General features: G+C 31.8%; 1 protein-coding gene across 7 annotated transcripts in view; it reads left to right on the plus strand.

Moving 5' to 3' along the window:
* ANKRD17 (ankyrin repeat domain 17) overlaps positions 1–17964 on the plus strand; it is a 148393-nt gene that overhangs the window by 85222 nt on the left and 45207 nt on the right. For 3 of the 7 annotated variants that reach the window (XM_079152680.1, XM_079152682.1, XM_079152683.1), the window contains exons 9-16: positions 1365–1556; positions 1919–2028; positions 3934–4021; positions 5455–5582; positions 5824–5967; positions 6468–6570; positions 8018–8770; positions 12987–13135. In XM_079152680.1, the coding sequence (XP_079008806.1) occupies positions 1365–1556; positions 1919–2028; positions 3934–4021; positions 5455–5582; positions 5824–5967; positions 6468–6570; positions 8018–8770; positions 12987–13135 (1667 nt within the window). The remainder of the gene's footprint in view (positions 1–1364; positions 1557–1918; positions 2029–3933; positions 4022–5454; positions 5583–5823; positions 5968–6467; positions 6571–8017; positions 8771–12986; positions 13136–17964) is intronic. The other 4 variants (XM_079152684.1, XM_079152686.1, XM_079152681.1 and 1 more) reach the window with 3 other exon arrangements.

Below are 17964 nucleotides of genomic sequence, written 5' to 3' on the forward strand. Positions count from 1 at the left end.
TGTGGCTCAGTGGTAGAGTGCTTGCCTGGCACTTGTGAGACCCTGAGTTCAATCCTCAGCGCCACATAAAAATAAAATAAAGTTAAAAAAAAAAAAAACTATGTGAATTAAAATACAATTAAGGTCGACGTAGGCTTGTGTGTAGGGGAATTATGAAATTCAACATTACTCAAGCTAATATATGGAGAGAATTTTGGGGGGAGCAGAACAATTATTAATGAATGTCATGGAACTAGTGTTTCATAGAATAATATGGAAACCCCACCATAAGGAGAAAAAGAATGTATATCAGAATCTGTTGGGCTGGGGAGATAGCTCAGCTGGTAGAGTGCTTGCCTCGCAAACACAAGGCCCTGAGTTCGATCCGCAGTACCGCAAAAAAAGAAGAAAGAATCTGTTAAAATATCCCAGTATATAAAGAACTTGTCTTTTGGGAAAATTAAAAGTTTATTGTGTTAAAATTAAGAAAGTAATCGTCCATCTCTGTAGTTCTCTGATTTTATTTTTTAAGCAGTAAAGTTTACTTTACCATGTAAAGTTAAAATCTGAACAAATTTAAGAGCAGTGGCAATTTTTTAAAAGATTGTTTATATTTAGAGGCAACACTGACAAGAATTTTAAAAGTGTAGGTTTTGGAGCAGACTTCTTAGGTTTGAATCACAACTCCACTGCCAACTTTGTAGCTTTAAGCAAGTTTATAACCTTGTGTGCCTCAGTTTTCTCATCTGTGAGGTTGGTGAGACAGAGGAGGAGAGAGAATATATATGTATTTATGTGTTTATGTGTTTATGTGTATATATGAATATGTTTATATATATATATATATTACATACGCTTAGAACAGTGTTTATTATATAGTGCCTGTTAAACATTAAGTATGGTTATACTGGTAGTAGTGATGATGGTAATGTTGTGATGTTTTATAAGCTAATTAATCAGTTTTCTTAGGGGTTAAATGGAGCAAATGGTAATATCTAAACAATTTATAAAATCCTTTGAATATTTCCTGGCAAATAGTAAGAGCTTACTAAATGTTAGCTACTATTATCATTAATGTCTTTAATCATCATTTTTGAATCCTTATAATGAGTAGATATAGCTTATTTTTCTGAGTTCTTTCATCATATGACTTGTATTTTCTGGCTGAACAAAATATTATTGTAGCTGTGCACATCAAATATGGACTTCTGAATATAAATTTTTTTTTTTTTTTTTTTACTGCCTCAGGAATAGGAGAATAAACACTTATTTAGAATAGTAATATACATGTTCATTTATCAGATTTCATTTATTAGGCAACAACCAAGTTTGCTTATATCTGGAATGAGTTTTATGAATGTCATTCATTAGAATCTTTATTTTAGGAGCAAATATCAATGCACAAACAGAAGAAACTCAAGAAACTGCCTTGACTCTAGCTTGCTGTGGAGGCTTTCTGGAAGTAGCCGACTTTCTTATTAAAGCAGGAGCTGATATAGAGCTGGGGTGTTCTACCCCTTTAATGGAAGCTGCTCAAGAGGGACATTTGGAGTTAGTTAAATACTTACTAGCTGCAGGTAGGCGTTTTTGCATTTTGGAAAAACTTTTTTTTAATGATTTATTTAAGTAAAAATGTCATTATGTTAATCTTTTTATTTTATAATACACTGTATGTTGAAAACAAAGTGTTACTCTTTATATGTATTCTGAATAATTTACCTTACTGTCCTATGAAGTGTCTGCATTTTTAATTTCAAGCAGTTTTTATTTGTAATTTTTTTCTTTTTTTGCTTTTAACGATCCTACCAACATTTTCTTTCTAGAAATGGATAAGATTATTTTGTCTAATTTGAGGAGATATGGCTTACCCAGAAGACATTTCTGAGTCCATTTATGTCTTTTGGTTCTTTTTTTTTTTTATTTGTTAACACTGCTATAGGAGCTAATGTTCATGCAACGACAGCAACAGGAGATACAGCACTAACATATGCCTGTGAAAATGGTCATACTGATGTAGCAGATGTCTTACTTCAAGCAGGAGCAGATCTGGTAAGCTAAGCCACTTTTTAAAATGTTCATGTTTAAAACTAAGATAAGAAATTTATTCAAAACTAAATGGAGATTCTAGAAAAAGATATTTTATTTCAAGGTTTTTGTTTGTTTATTTGTCATTCCTAATCTCATTTAGGCAATTTTTTTTTCTGTACCAGTCTCTGTTCTTGTTAATAGGATTATCCAATCCACTATGCCTCATCCCCCAAAGAAAAAGGAAAATTTTTGTGTTAGAAAAGCTAATACAAATTATTTTTTACTTAGGTATTTTCTATTTTTAGAAGCTTATAATTACAATACCAACTTCGTAATTTGTTATAAAAAGGCCAACATGGCTTAAGGGCATTTCTATGTAGCTTAGAAAATAAATTTTGCCTACAATAGTCTGAGCATTATTAATTAATAAGTGTTAAAGCACGAAGTATTTTATAAATAATTTTCCTCCAAAGTTGTTTATAATTTAGTAAGAAAGGATAAAATAGTAATGTCATTATAAGGTAGATTCTTTGTAGATGTTATATAGGTAAAGTGCAGAAAGTAAAAAGAAGCTCAGTGGGGGTCAAAACAGTATATATTTTTGACTGGTTAAAGTTTAGAAGGGGGAAATATCAGTGTTGTGGCAAAAGAGATAGCCCAGTTGAAAAAGAGAATATGGCATGACTATCGCCTATAGCCTGAAAAGTAGAGAACATAAATAAAGCACATTAATATGCAGAGAAATATCTTGTCTTCCAGTTTAGTCTATGGTGGAGTATGAATAAGACATTAAAACATAGGTTTTGGTTAAAATGTAAGCATATTTTCATGGGACTCAGTTTCTAAGACTAACAGACATTGTGATTTCCTGTAGAAGTTCATAGTTTATGACAAATTCGTATGCAAGCAGAAACAGGCCTGTTGTAATTAACATCAAAAACTTAATAATTTTAATTTCTCTTACTTCATTTATGAAAAAGGAGGGCTGAATTAGACTATTGTTGTGGCCTCTTTAACTCTGAATGTACTAAAAACATTTAATATACAAGTTATATTTTAGTTTTGTATAAAGATTTCCTTGTTAGACTTTGAGTCACTTCAGCTTAGGAATTCTATTTCTAGAGTTAACCACGATAGCTATGAAACATACAGTAATATAAGGTTTAGTACCTGCTTAGTTAAAGGTAGGAAGAACCACGTAGGTATTGACTTGAGAAAACTCAATTTTTTATCATTTGTGAATGTTAAAATATATATATATATAAAATCCTGTCAGGAGATTTTTTTTTTTTTTTTTTTTTTTTTTTTTTTTCAAATTAAGACCTGAAAATTTCTTCACTGATTCTCAATTGCCCAGCAATATCCTTTGATTCCTCGTCCTTTGTTTTGGATTCTCCAGAAAGCTCTAGTAACATAATTGGTGGTTTTAGAAATAAATTTTCATTTGCCTTGTAATTTTTACATAAGGTTAAATAGAAAATAAATATACTTGGAGTGGATGGGGAAAATGCTCATTATGTGCTAGAGTGCCATGCACTATTCCAATTTCCAGTCTTTTTGTAGAGGAGAAATTACAAGATGGATTTCGATGAGGGTGTTACCATCACATAACTATAACTCTGGCACTTTTTTTTTTTTTTAATTTAGTTGAACTGAGATGGGTCTCACTGTATTGAACTCTCAGTCCTCCTTGCCTCATCCTCCTAGTAGCTGAGATTACTGGCACATACCACCATGCCCAGCTACTCCATTTCTTAAATTATTTCCATAGAACATGTTTCTAATTTGAGATTTCTTTAATTTAAAATTATATTTCATTAATTCGTTTTAGAGTATATTTAATGTATTTATATCGAGAAATTAATTGACCTTATTTTTATGAAAAAGGACATTTTAAATATCAATTAAGTGCATTTTTTAAAACAGGAGCATGAATCTGAAGGTGGAAGAACTCCTTTAATGAAAGCTGCAAGAGCCGGTCATGTTTGTACTGTTCAGTTCTTAATTAGTAAAGGTAAGTTTATATATAGCCAGGATTTTTTCCCCCAAAGATGTCTACCTATATCCTTAAGCATTTAGAGACTGAGGGACATGGAGCATTTTCGGGGTATAGAATGATATGGAGGAGGGTTACTATTAACTTTTCATTAGTGGATAGTTCATAAAAATCCTGCAATGCACAGAACAGTTCCATATTACAAAGAATTGTCATACCAAGTAGCACCCTTGTTGAGAAATACTTATGTAATGAAAAATATTTCTGTGTAAAACTTTGAAGATTTAGATACAAAGTGTGTTCTGTTCATTTTAGTATTATCTTGAAACATGGGGTTTTTTGTGTTTGCCACTGAAAAATTTGGGACAAATCACGTTTCTGCTTTATATTTACTTGGGCCTAAATTTTCTTCTTACAAAATGTAAGGAAATGGTTATATATACAGCACAGAAAATTGTTCAAGCTTAATATGTGGCAAAATGCATGATTTTAATTCATGACCAATAATTCTAGTTTGAATACCAAAGACCTTAATGTATTACTTCCTTTATTAATTACTTCTTAGGTATATCTACCCTCTAGTTTTTCAGGAAGAGTTCATCACATTTTTATCTTTAGGAGAGTTAAAGATTTTATTTTTTAATATATATTGATAACAAAGACTATACCAATACAACATCAAAAGTCATTATATGTCATTTTCTTACAAAAATATTAAAGAATTCACAAATTTGTAATGGTTTATAGGTAAAAAGTCAATAAATTACTGGTCAAATTATTTTAGGCATTTTGAGCACACATTTGTGATAGGTTTATAGCAGTATTTTTAAGAATAGAATTAGGTACATAAATACTATCCCGTCTCTTTGGTTGAGTTTGATTAACTTGATTCCAGTTTCTTTCTACTGTATGCCACATTTCTTTACAGTAATCCAAATCAGGGATAGATATTTGTGGGGTGGGAATGTATCTTTTTATTCTTAGACATTTTCTAATTTTAAAAAACAAGATGGTACTCTTACTTTCTTTTGTTAGTACTTCACGTATCTAACCCATAGAGAGCAGTGTGGGCTATGTCCATGAATTTTTTTTTTTTTTCAGTCATCTTTTCTGTCAAAGAACTTAAAATCTAAATAAAGTTTTGTATTTTTTTTTTAATGTGATAATTACACTGAGGGTAATACATGTTTTTATTATCTTTTACTGGTACATACTGGAATATTTGTGGATAGAATTATATTTGGGGTTGACTTTTGCATAATTTAAGATGGCAGAGAATTGATGTGGATTTATATGAAATGAGGTTGCCTTGTATTTATAATTGTTGAAGCTGACTAATGGGTACATGGCGCTTCATTATTGTACTCTTATGTACTCTTCGTGATTCTTAAAATTACTGTATTTTTAATAATGAAATGCCTTATTAATGTGATTTTTCTTGTCTGTTTCAGGAGCGAATGTGAATAGAACCACAGCTAATAATGACCATACTGTACTGTCCCTGGCTTGTGCAGGGGGTCATCTGGCAGTGGTGGAACTACTTTTGGCTCATGGGGCAGACCCTACCCACCGTTTAAAAGTATGTAACTCAAATGTATTGAGTTGTATTATGAATTAATTCTTCACTTTTGAACACCACAGACTGTCATGTCTAAGTTGTATTTATAATGCCATTCTAAATATTAGTTTTCTTTTGTTTTACTAGACAAAATATTCCTTACTAAATTCATTTTTTAATGTAGCCAGGACCTGTTAAGCTTTTTCTTTTTAATGATTCTGTAAACTAACTTATTTTCCCCCCTCTATATGCACTCTTTTAGGATGGCTCGACTATGTTGATAGAAGCAGCAAAAGGTGGCCATACAAGTGTTGTTTGCTATCTTTTGGACTATCCTAATAACTTGCTTTCAGCCCCTCCACCAGATGTCACTCAGTTAACTCCCCCATCCCATGACTTAAATAGGGTAAGATTCAAAACTAAAGCATTTTATATTGTGTCTCCTTTATTTTCTTTGGCTTATAGTTTAAATTTTAACTGGATCATTTGTTATAATATGTAAGTCTATGTGTTTTATTTTATGAACGTCTGGTATCATTCGGATTCTAGATTGATGGGATTTTGTTTTAATTTCTTCTGAAGGTGAGAATAGCAACTTAAATTCAAAGCCCATTAGAAAAATATGTCAAAGGAGTTGGGGGCGGGTATAGCTCAATGGTAAGAGTACATGGTTAGCATGCACAGGGACCTGGGTTTAATCTCCTAATACCATCCACACCAACAAAGAACATGTCAAGCAAAATAATAATAAAAATAAAATAATGACTCAAACATATTTTAAGTAAACACGTTGTCTGAGATGACTTGTTAAAAATTTTTAATAAATCTCTTATTGTTCATTAACATATTATTTAATGTATTATGTAGGCAAAGATGAAATAATCAATTTAGTGTTCTTTGTCTTAGGCACCGCGTGTACCAGTTCAAGCACTGCCCATGGTTGTCCCACCTCAGGAGCCTGATAAACCACCTGCCAATGTTGCCACTACTCTTCCCATCAGGAATAAAGGTCAGTTATACTTCTAAAGACAGTTCTTACATGTTGCCTATTTAAAAATAAGATTACAAAAATTCTAGCCATTTAAAATTATTTTTCCATAAAAACATTAATTTTATTAAGTTGGCATACAGATTTTTTTTTTAACCAATGAGAAAGCATGTTATTGGGAGAGAAGTTAGCTAATAGTGCTAATCTATGCTAGAATTAGAAGTATTAGGAGAAATTCAGATACTCATTTTTAGTGGAATTCTAATTATTCATGATTTCCTTTAATAACTAGTAATATTTATTTATGTAAAATGTTAAACTGGGTATAGTTGGTTGATATTTTTATAAATTACTTAAGTCTCTAGTGATATATGTCAAAAGATTAACAAGTTGAATCAAATATTAAAATTATTTTAAAGTAACTGGTTTAATATAGATTTTTATATCTGGGATACCTTTTCTCAACCAATAATTCAGAGTTACTTCAGAGAGACTTGTTAATTTCTCTAGAATTCTGAGGTCCATATTTGACTTGTGGATGTTATACCATGTATGTTCTTAAGTTATGTCCCCAAACATTATACCTACCAGTTTGAATCAATTTTTTTTAAAGTTTAACCTGAAGAACCAATGCAATTTTTATTTTTTTGGTTTTGGCTACCAATATTCTTTTCCCAACAAGAATGCTAAGTATTTCCACCAGCTCTTTTCAATCACTACTACCAACCTAGAGCCTTGGCACCTTTTTCAATTGGTTGCTAAACCTGTAGCCAGATCAGTCTATTCACCTGGCTGTCAGAAGATAACTGTGGATGGCGTAGTCCAGCATCTTTTCTTCCAGAAAAACTGAATTCCAATTCTCTACTGACCAGGTAGCTGTGTGAATATTGAATTTGACTGCCTTTGTCAGTCTTGAAGATGGTAGGCCCTATCAAAGAAAGATGTTATAGTTGGATTTTAATTTCTTAGAACTTCTCAGTGGTTTGGGCACTGTGTGTGTGTATGTGTGTGTATTTAAAAGGCACAGACTATTAAATGTGGAAAAACCTTGACTTAGAGGTGTAAGTTTTCTCTGCACCATAATAATTTAGCGTTATTTTTCTGTTCTTGTGATGAATTTTTACATCTTTATGACCATATGAAATATCTACACATAGTCTTAGATTTTTCTTTAATTGCACCACTTAGATACCACAGACCTACATCCCTCTATTGTCTAATTTTAGCCATGTGATACTTTTAAAATTCTGAAATTAATTTTCAAAGATTACTCTATGCACATAAAATACATACATTTTATATTTATGATAAAGAAGGTGGACTTGTTTTTAACTCCTTAAAAGTGCATTTTCACCTTCTATGAATATGATAACTTGGTGCATACTGTTGGCACTAAACCTCCCAACAGTAACTCTGTAATGAGGATGCCATTCATGTGCACTTCTGAGGGGGTTTCTTTTTCACACAGCTGCTTCTAAACAAAAGTCCAGCAGCCATTTGCCAGCAAACAGCCAGGATGTACAGGGTTACATCACCAATCAGTCTCCAGAGAGCATTGTAGAAGAGGCTCAGGGAAAGTTAACAGAACTGGAACAGAGGATAAAAGAAGCCATAGAAAAGAATGCACAGCTGCAGTCCTTGGAACTGGCACATGCTGACCAACTTACCAAGGAGAAGATCGAGGAACTGAACAAAACGAGGGAGGAACAAATTCAGAAGAAACAAAAGATTTTGGAGGAACTACAGAAAGTAGAACGAGAGTTACAACTCAAAACTCAGCAGCAGCTTAAAAAGCAATATCTAGAGGTTAAAGCTCAAAGAATTCAACTTCAGCAGCAACAGCAACAGTCTTGCCAACACCTGGGACTACTAACTCCTGTTGGGGTTGGAGAACAGCTTTCGGAGGGAGACTATGCTCGGTTACAGCAAGTGGATCCTGTTTTGCTTAAAGATGAACCCCAGCAGACTGCTGCTCAGATGGGTTTTGCACCAATCCAGCCTCTGGCGATGCCTCAAGCTTTGCCTCTGGCGGCAGGTCCCTTGCCTCCAGGGTCCATCGCAAATCTTACAGAACTGCAAGGAGTGATAGTTGGACAGCCAGTACTGGGCCAAGCACAGTTGGCAGGGCTGGGGCAAGGAATTCTGACAGAAACACAACAAGGGTTAATGGTAGCCAGCCCTGCTCAGACCCTCAATGACACGCTGGATGACATCATGGCAGGTGGGTTTATATTGTTATGAGCAGGTATCAAATATGATTTGCTTAAGGCGAGTAAGAGTGTGCCAGAATTTTTTTGCCATTGCCCAACTTGAAAACTACTTTTGGACTCTTGACCCATGTATATCTTTAGAAATACTAGTTCAATCTCGAAGTTTTCAGACGGATACAGGTTGAATTAAAGATTGGTTTCATTCAATACAAATGACTGAAGCTTTCTGGCTTAGCTGAATTAGCCAGGGGGTCTAGGTTTTTCTGTATTTGGGTTGATATTTGCTTTTTGCTTTTTTTGTTTTGTTTTGTTTTTGTTTTTGTCCCCCACCCCACCCCCGCCCCACTTAAGTTCAGGACACTAAAATTGAATTTTGGCTTTTTTGCTTCGGTATTCACACAAACTGGAAAATTAATAAAAGTTGAAGTAAAAAACTAGTAGGACACATCAGGAAGCTTTTTTAATCTGTGAACAAAAATACTTTATATCCTTATGTATGAGACTTCAAACCTGATGGATATTTAAAAACAAACTACAACAAAAAAAAATTAAGTACCTTTACAACATTAATAAAGTACCAAATAACATAGGGTTTGCTTATACTGTGTCAGTGATTTTATCCCCTGTGAATGTTCATGTATAGTCTCTAACTGTATTATGGGAAGATGTTGTCCCTGACACTATCATAAATGATATATTTTTAAATGTGCAGCAGAGAAATTTTATTTTATTATATTTAGTTTCATTGGCGAGAAGTTCTTTAGAAGGCTGTTTTAATGCTTTTTATTTTGGTGCTTACTTTTTGTGAGTTCTGTAACAAAGTAGTGGAATGAAATTTGATAGGGTTATATACCATAAGAATGCTGTACTGAGAAAGGTCATTTGAAGAAAGGAAGGAAATTTGGAAAGAAAAACTAAAAATAAAGGGAATAAGTTGTATTTTGATAATTTTCTTCTGATTTCTCCCCCATTTTTATTCATTTGTCTATACTCGGATGGCTTTCTACTTTTAAAACTATTTTTCAGTAACACATATTGTGATGAGATTACACATTATGTAAATTTCATCTTTTAAAAGAATAAAAGAAAATGAATTCTGTAGTGTTTAGATATTTGCTAGTATTCACAAACTAAGAAACCAGTTAAAGAGACAGTTTATGTTTAAAACTGGTCTAAATTTTCCTAGTCCCTTTTTAGTACCATCTTAGCAGTAATATGTGGAAGCAGTAATAGGTAAAATGAAGAGTTCTACTTCATTTTCAAATGAAAGATCTCTGCTTCAAATTAAGATCTCTGCTAATCTTAATTTGAAATAACTACATTAGAAGAAATGCTAGCAATAATTAAGAGTAAGAACTGTAAAAATTCCAAATATTGATGAGTGTAAGATTTTTCTATAGATTTGAAAATTACTGCTAATCACCACTAACTGGTTATATAATAAGTCATAAAATTTAAAGTTTTCTGTGAAAACTGGAGCATATTGGCCATAAATCCTTAAGTCCTATGTCCCTGGCCATTAACATAGATCATAATAGTGTTCTATTTTATTAGTCTGACCACCAAAGATATATAGAGTTAAGTGTTACTTATCCACTTAAATTAAGAATGGACATTCTTTACCAGTGTTTAAAATTTTAATATACTCAGTTTACCTAATGTACTTGGGCATAGTTGTCAACAATGATTTGTCAGTTGTATGTTTTTATGCTGTTGAGAATTATCAGATTTGTAAAGTAGTTTTTCTGTTGATTCATAGTCCCCACATAATTTCTGTCTGTGTTTCAGGTATAACTTATATAAGACATACTATAAAAACACTTTATTTCTTATTCTCATTTATGAAAGAGGAGAAACAGCCAGGAGGAAGAGCAGAATTAAATTATCTACCTGCAACCAATCCTTAGTACCACTCATGTTCCCAGGCGCATATGCAGGTGTGCATACTTAATCAAATACACAACCTCATACACTCTTTTTCTGCACCTTCATTCTTTAAACTTCTTTGGTAGTATATATCCTTTCAGTTGACTAATGCTCACTTCTACTTATTTCTTTGGGTTCCTAATGTATTATAGCCACATTAGGCTTGTAGACTTCTTTTCCACCCTCTAGGATAAGCCCGTTATTTATTACTGAGTCCTCGTTTATTAGACTGCTCTTTAAAATTTTGATCTCCTTTTCTCTAGTACTAAGCTAATCAAAATCTCAATCTTTGCTCCATACTTGGCAAAACAAAATTAGTTTCTTGTTTAACCTCCTTAACACCTTTGCTATGATCTTAAGTTCCCCCTTTCCTATCCTGATCTTAAAAATTTTCCTGGGTGTGCGGTTTTCTCTTTCTAAAACTAACCTGAAAATGGAGCCCCACATTTAAAGATTTATACCAGAGTTCCTTCAGGTACTTAAATATTTATATTCATTACTTTTCAGATTGTGATAGGCAGCTTATTTAGTTTTAGTAAACTAGTTTCATAGGTACCTCAAAGTTAAGTAAGAGAATTTGATTTTTTTTCCTGTCTCCTTTTGATGTGTTGATAAGAACAACCAATTTGAAAAAAATGTCATTTTAGTAGACCCTTTAAAATAAATTATTCTAGTTGAAATGTGAATTATAATTTAGTCATTGAACACTAAAACTTAGGGTTTTTTTTAACCCATTTAGTGTCATTGAACAGATATCAATGATTTGGACAGACTGGTGTTCCTCCTGTTTAAGCAACTTTTTGTATTTAATTTTCTGTTTGTGAATATCTAGTCAAAGAAGATATGGAATCTATTTTAAGAACTATATATTTTATATGATTTTTAAATTTATATGTAGAATATGTATATTAACTTACTTGATATTTTTCTTAACCTACAAAATCAATAATATTATAGTCATTAGATAATCATTTTACATGCCCTTTTCTCTTGGTCTGAATCCCTAAGGATTCAAACAGTGTTTTGTTTCCTCCTTAATTTTACTTTGACTTTTAAGTGAACTTTAAAATGTATAATTGTAGAATGTGTGTTGCTATAATGTATAGTGTATGTTTGTGCCTGAATTAAGGATATTTTATGTAAAGCAGATTTCTTAATTAACAATCGTTTATAATTGTTATAAGATCAATTTCAGTTTTATTCTTGGCAGGATCGTAACCTCTTTTCGCTGGATTCAGATCCAGTTGTGAATCATGATTGCTTTCTGTTTGATGTAGTTGATAACTACTTTGGTAACACACATCCACAGTCCTGTTGACCATTCAAAAATTAATGCCCTTACTTATATATTATGGCATTTTTAATAGGGGGGTGAAAAGGAATAATGTTCACATATTAATTCCAGAATTGAGTCAATGAGGAAATAAATTATCTTCAGCTGAATCTTCATTATATCCTATGCACCATCTTTGGCATTCTTCCATTTCAAGTACTGACTTAACTAGCTATCACTTACATTACCTATTTGGATAAAAATAACATCACAGCAAAATCCTAGTTAAAAATACTAATGATAACCCATATTTGAAGGACGATTGTGTGTATACATTTGTTTCTTTTAATTTTGTCCTCATATATCAGTGTGATTGCCAGATTGATTGTTGGACATTTTACCCACCCTCAGAATAATTCTTCATTTGAGAAAATTTATTTCTATTGAGGATCAAGTTTTTATATTTGAAAAATTACATTGTAGGGCTACAGTGTAGAGTCATATTATTCCTCATCTGTAGTTAGTAAAAAAAAAATGAGGTTTTGGACTAATTATCTAACAAGAGTCTCCCCATATAGTGATAATTGCTTTCATTAGTTCTAGAATGTAAGATGAAATTGGCAAGTGAAAAAAAAATAAAAACCCACTTATTTTCCCCTTTTGATCTGGACTATTTTACCTTTTATTTTATTTTATTACTAATTAAGAAGATAAATAATTCTACATTTATATTTAATTTTAGTACATAAAAATATTTTTGTTTTCACTGTTGTTTTGAAGTAAGGTTTTTTGACTACTTTTATAGGGGGGGCATTTGTCTTTCAACTGGATTATAATTTAGAAAATGGATTACTCACTCTACATATTTATATTGCCCAGTTAAAATCAGGAACATGAGTTGTTATTAGTGCTGTAGTAGTCTACCATAGACATTTTATTTTAAAAATTCCTTAATATTTTCTAATAAATAATTAACTTTTACCTAACAATGTTTCATCCTTATTAAGTACAGTTATTTTGTTCAACAGCAGTCAGTGGAAGAGCATCTGCAATGTCAAACACTCCTACCCACAGTATCGCTGCTTCCATTTCCCAACCTCAGACTCCAACTCCAAGTCCTATCATCTCTCCTTCAGCCATGCTACCTATCTACCCTGCCATTGATATTGATGCACAGGTAAGCTCCAAATTAAGGAAGAGATATGTTTTTTACAAGAATTATACTATCATTAAAAATGTTAAGTTTCAGTGATTTAAGCCATGTTAGACTGCTTTGTCAAAGCTTGAGCCACAATTATAAATTTAAAATCATGTCTTTTTTTTTTTTTTTTTTAAATAAAATACCTAATAGAGACTATTACTGATAATTTTGTGATGTTCTGGTTTCCAGAGTTACCACATAATGTTTTTTCTTTTAAAATTTTGTTCTAGTTTAGAGAGTGGTGTAATATAAAAAGAAATATTTAGATTAGTTTTCCTTCTAATACTAAATTAGAATACATACTTTAAAATGTATAAGGGGTTTCATATGAAATAAAAATGTGCTAACATTTATTGACAATATCTCTATCTCATATACTCAGTTGTGTTTATGTATCATTTTTTAAAGATTTTAATCTTGCTAATTGAAACATGTAGTGAATCTCTGTGTCTGTAAAATTTAGCTGTGAAGTGATTCCATGGGGGAATTAGAAGCACTTACTATCTTTTTGGATTATCTGAAGGAATAGTGTGGAGGTGAAAAAAGTTACCATTTTTAAGTTATGCTTTAGAAAACTTGAGAACTATTAATGAAACAATTTCTTTTAAGCATTATTTTACTGTGAAACCCAGGATAAGGTGAAATTGTGTTTTGCCCTGAAGAAAGGCAAAGAGGCCTAACTTACAAGACTGTTGAGCATGGTGAAGGTTTATTGACTTCAGGACTGAGAAAATGTTTGCAGTTTTTATAGTTTTTATATTTTGATTAATACTTAGTCTGAGGGAGTTTATATTATAGAAAAACCTGAATTTCAGGAATTGTGTGTGTGTGCGTGTGTGCGCGAGCACTTGTGTGCATTAAGCATATGTATTCCTAACCTATTAAAAATGAAATCTTTTTTTTAACTCTAATATTTCTTGGTAACACTGTGAAAAGGGAGTTTTACTTCTCTTCTTGTTTATCAAATGTCTGCTATTTTATATGTTAGTGACTTTTTTCCCTGAGTACTTAAAATTGCCAAGACGATTTTTAAAAAGGAATTATCTCTTCCTAATCCTTAGACATACATACATATATGAGGTAGCTAGTCTTCTTTACACTGAAAAAAGATCATGCATTTTGCTGTTAGTCACTTCATTTAGCTAAGAAGTTGTGAAACTTGGACCCAGATTGTCTGTTGGACTTCAAAGACATCACTCTTGGTCTGGGGGTATAGCTCAGTGTTAGAGCACTTGCCTAATATATACAATCCCCAGTTATATATGTTTATTTTTTATATATATAAATATATATTTATATGTAAATATAAAGATATCACTCTTAAGTACCATACTGTATGTTCTTTTTTAAAAAACCAAAACAATTTGAGACATACATGTGTTGAACCATAGTTACTTACAGTTAATGTTGGTAGCCGTGTATAATTGGCTTGGGTTGAACTTGGTATTGAATTTGTATTATTTCCCCCTGTTTTTTTTTACTTTTTACTTACTTATTTTTGTTTGTTTTTGCTTTAAACCTGTTATATTTAGCCATAAATATTTTTTGAATATTTACAGGGGCAAGAATTGATACACAAATAAAATTAAACACTTAAGAAAAATGTTTTCAAACAAAATAGACACAGAAAAATTATGTCTAAGTGTGATCATCATTTTACCAAACTTGAAATTATTGTAGTCAGGATGAAATGATTTTACCCAACTATACCAGTCAACCAGTCATCACTATTTTATAAATTAATTTCCTTGAAAGATAATTTATCAAATTTTCACCTTTTAAGCATAGTAGCAATGCTTAAAAAGAAAGATTTGCCTGCCTCGTTAGAAATATCCCTCTTTATCTGATTCCTGTGTTGAAGTTTTTCATTTGTTGAATTAGCCTAACCTGAGTTAAATTACTTTTTTCTTCTTCTGGTGGTACGGGGGGTTGAACCCAGGGGTGCTTTACCTCTGAGCTATCTATACTGCTGACCCTTTTTATTTTGAGACAGGGTCTTAGGAAGTTCCAGAGTTCAACAAGGACTTGGGATCCTCCTACCTCAGTCTCTGAAGTCTTTGGGATTATAGGTGTGTGGCACTCAGCCCAGCCTGAGTTAAATTATTTTCTGTGCAGGTTAGCCTAAGTGCTTAGATATTATAAATTCCTATATTAGAGGAAATACCACAGTAATATTCAGAAATAATTGTTCACTTTTTGTCTTTTTCATTTATTTTAAAAATTTTACTAGTTTTTATATCAAGCAGGAAATTTTAAGTGATAAAAATAGATTCTTTTGTGTATAATCCATCTGAAAATTTTCAAAGAAACGTTATGTCAGCTCTTACATACTGGATATTTTATATTATATATGACAAGGCTGCTGTAGCAGGTAAATGATATAATGAAAACTACCAAGTGTCATCTTTTTTTGAGGAATTGTATTTTCCTCAAATAATTAGATCTTTTCTTTGTTTAGTACTTTAAAAATAAGATTGTGTATTTCTTATGTTTGGGACCTTCTTAAAAGTATTATATATTTCTGAGTTTTTCAGATTTGAGAATATTTGCATAGATCTTACTAGTTAAGCATCTATCATCAAATCTGAAGTTCCAAAATTTAAGATTTTTCAAGCATGATGTCAGCACAAAATTTCAAATTTTATGTTAGGAATGCCCTGCCACTATTTTTAACTTCTTTAATTTAGTCTTTTTATTTAACCTCATGAAGTAGTTACTGTTATTATTCAGTTTATAGATAAGAAAAGTAAACAAAAGAAATGTTATTTTTTTAAAGTTTCAACATATGACTCCTTTTATATAATGATAATGTTTCTGCAATATGGTCAGTCCTTAAACTCCTTTAATTGAAAATTTTAGGTAGAAATTAATGTTCTTAACAAGAATTAGCAGGAACCTTATATTTAATTTCTGTACCTGGAAGAATACTAAAGAGTTTGCATTCTGTATAAGGTTCCTGAAACCATGTTTTTCAACTAGAAATCACCTTCTGTGTGCAAGTGTGCCATGGGCTTGCCTACTCTCATAATGGTTTTATTGAATCAGGTCTGTCTGGATAGTCTCAATTTTAAGTTTAATACCACATATTATTCTATTACCAAAATATGTGTTCAGAAAAAAATCAGTAAATAACTCAAAGGAATGATTTGGGGTACTATTTTACTATAACTTTAAACAGTATGGCTCTGGTCTTTATTCCTGAGTACTGTACATATAGAAATTAGGTATCAACTAGGGATTTTTTTTAAACCACAGATTTTGGAACTGGGGGTATGACTCAGTGGTAGGGTATGTGCTTAGCAAGTTCAAAGTGATGGATTCAGTCCCCAGAGCCAAATAAATAAACCAATACCGCAGGTTTTGTATGAAATCATAAATCTGACTTGAAGGTTTAGAATATCTCTGAGTTAACTGATGTTTTGTGTATGTGTGTGAAGTTTGAGTCTAGTCACCACTAACTGTGAGAAAGAACCAGTTGGTTTGTCCAGGCTGATAAAACTTACTCCATGGTAGGAGGTCTAGCTCAGTGGTAGAATGTTCACCTAGCATGTGTGAGGCCCTGGGTAACATAGTACCTCAAACTGACCCCCCCCCCAAAAAAAAAAATAAAAAAATAAAAAAACAGCAGCAGCAAAAAACCTCAAGAAGTAATTCCAGCATCATTTTTGTTGTCATATGTCCCTCATCTTTCTTCATATATATTTACACATACACACACAACCAGCCATACACACACATTTATTTTTTGGTGATAGTAGGGTTTGAATCCAGGGAACTGTACCATTGAGCCACATTCTCATCCCTTTTTATTTTTAATTTTGAGATCGTCTTGCTGAGTTGCTCAGGCTAGATCTGGAAGAGCTTTCTGAGTAGATGAGACTATAGGCATATACCACCAAACCCACTTTCTTCATATATTTCTCACCTGCTTGCCTTTGTTTTTCTCATACTTCTAAAACCTGTTATTGATCTTAAGTAAATACTTAAAAATACTTAAAATACTTAACATACTTAAAATAAAATACTTCGTTAGGCAATTTTGCTTTTTTCCCCAGTTTTTAATAATCAACATAAGCATTATTATCTTTTAAGGAGGGCAGATAGTAACTTTAACTTGACTTATATCAAGACTTAGAGGGTGTAGCTCAGTGGTAAAGGGCTTCTTTAGCATTCTTAAAGCTATGGGTTCAAACCTCAGTACCACACACAAAAAATCATCTATGTTTGAAGACTTAAATTGTAAAATATATGAGATTATGTTCTACTTTTAATGTCTTAAATATCATTTGGATATTTTTATCTATTTCTGTTGATTTTACAATATAGAGAAGAGTTTCATTGTAGTGATTTAATGAGAAATTAAGGAGGTTGGGAAAAATTAGTTCAGTGATATGTAATAAACTGCCACTAAAATGTTTCTACTTTAGAATACATGCATTCTGCATATTCATATGTACTAGTTTGAAACAGGTTATTCATTTTACTGATTATTCTCATTTATTGGATACCTTAAAGTGCAATTTTACTTTTTAAACTCACATGTAACCTGACAAGATTAGAGAATGAGATGTTCAGAATTATAACATAGTTTCCAAAGTAATTTAATTGCTTAAAGACTAATTAATAGATATGCATCTTATTTTTTAGAGAAGGTGGATGTCAGCTCATTAAAAGTTGCCTTTTCCTTCAGCCTTGCCATTTGTCTTGTGATTTGGTTTTTTTTTTTTTTCACTGTGAATTACTATTCCAAACTTAAATAGTCATAGGGAGAACTTATATATTATTATTTATGTTGAATACAGTTT

The sequence above is a fragment of the Sciurus vulgaris genome, assembly GCF_902686455.1.
Source record: "Sciurus vulgaris genome assembly, chromosome: 9".
NCBI lineage: Eukaryota > Metazoa > Chordata > Mammalia > Rodentia > Sciuridae > Sciurus > Sciurus vulgaris.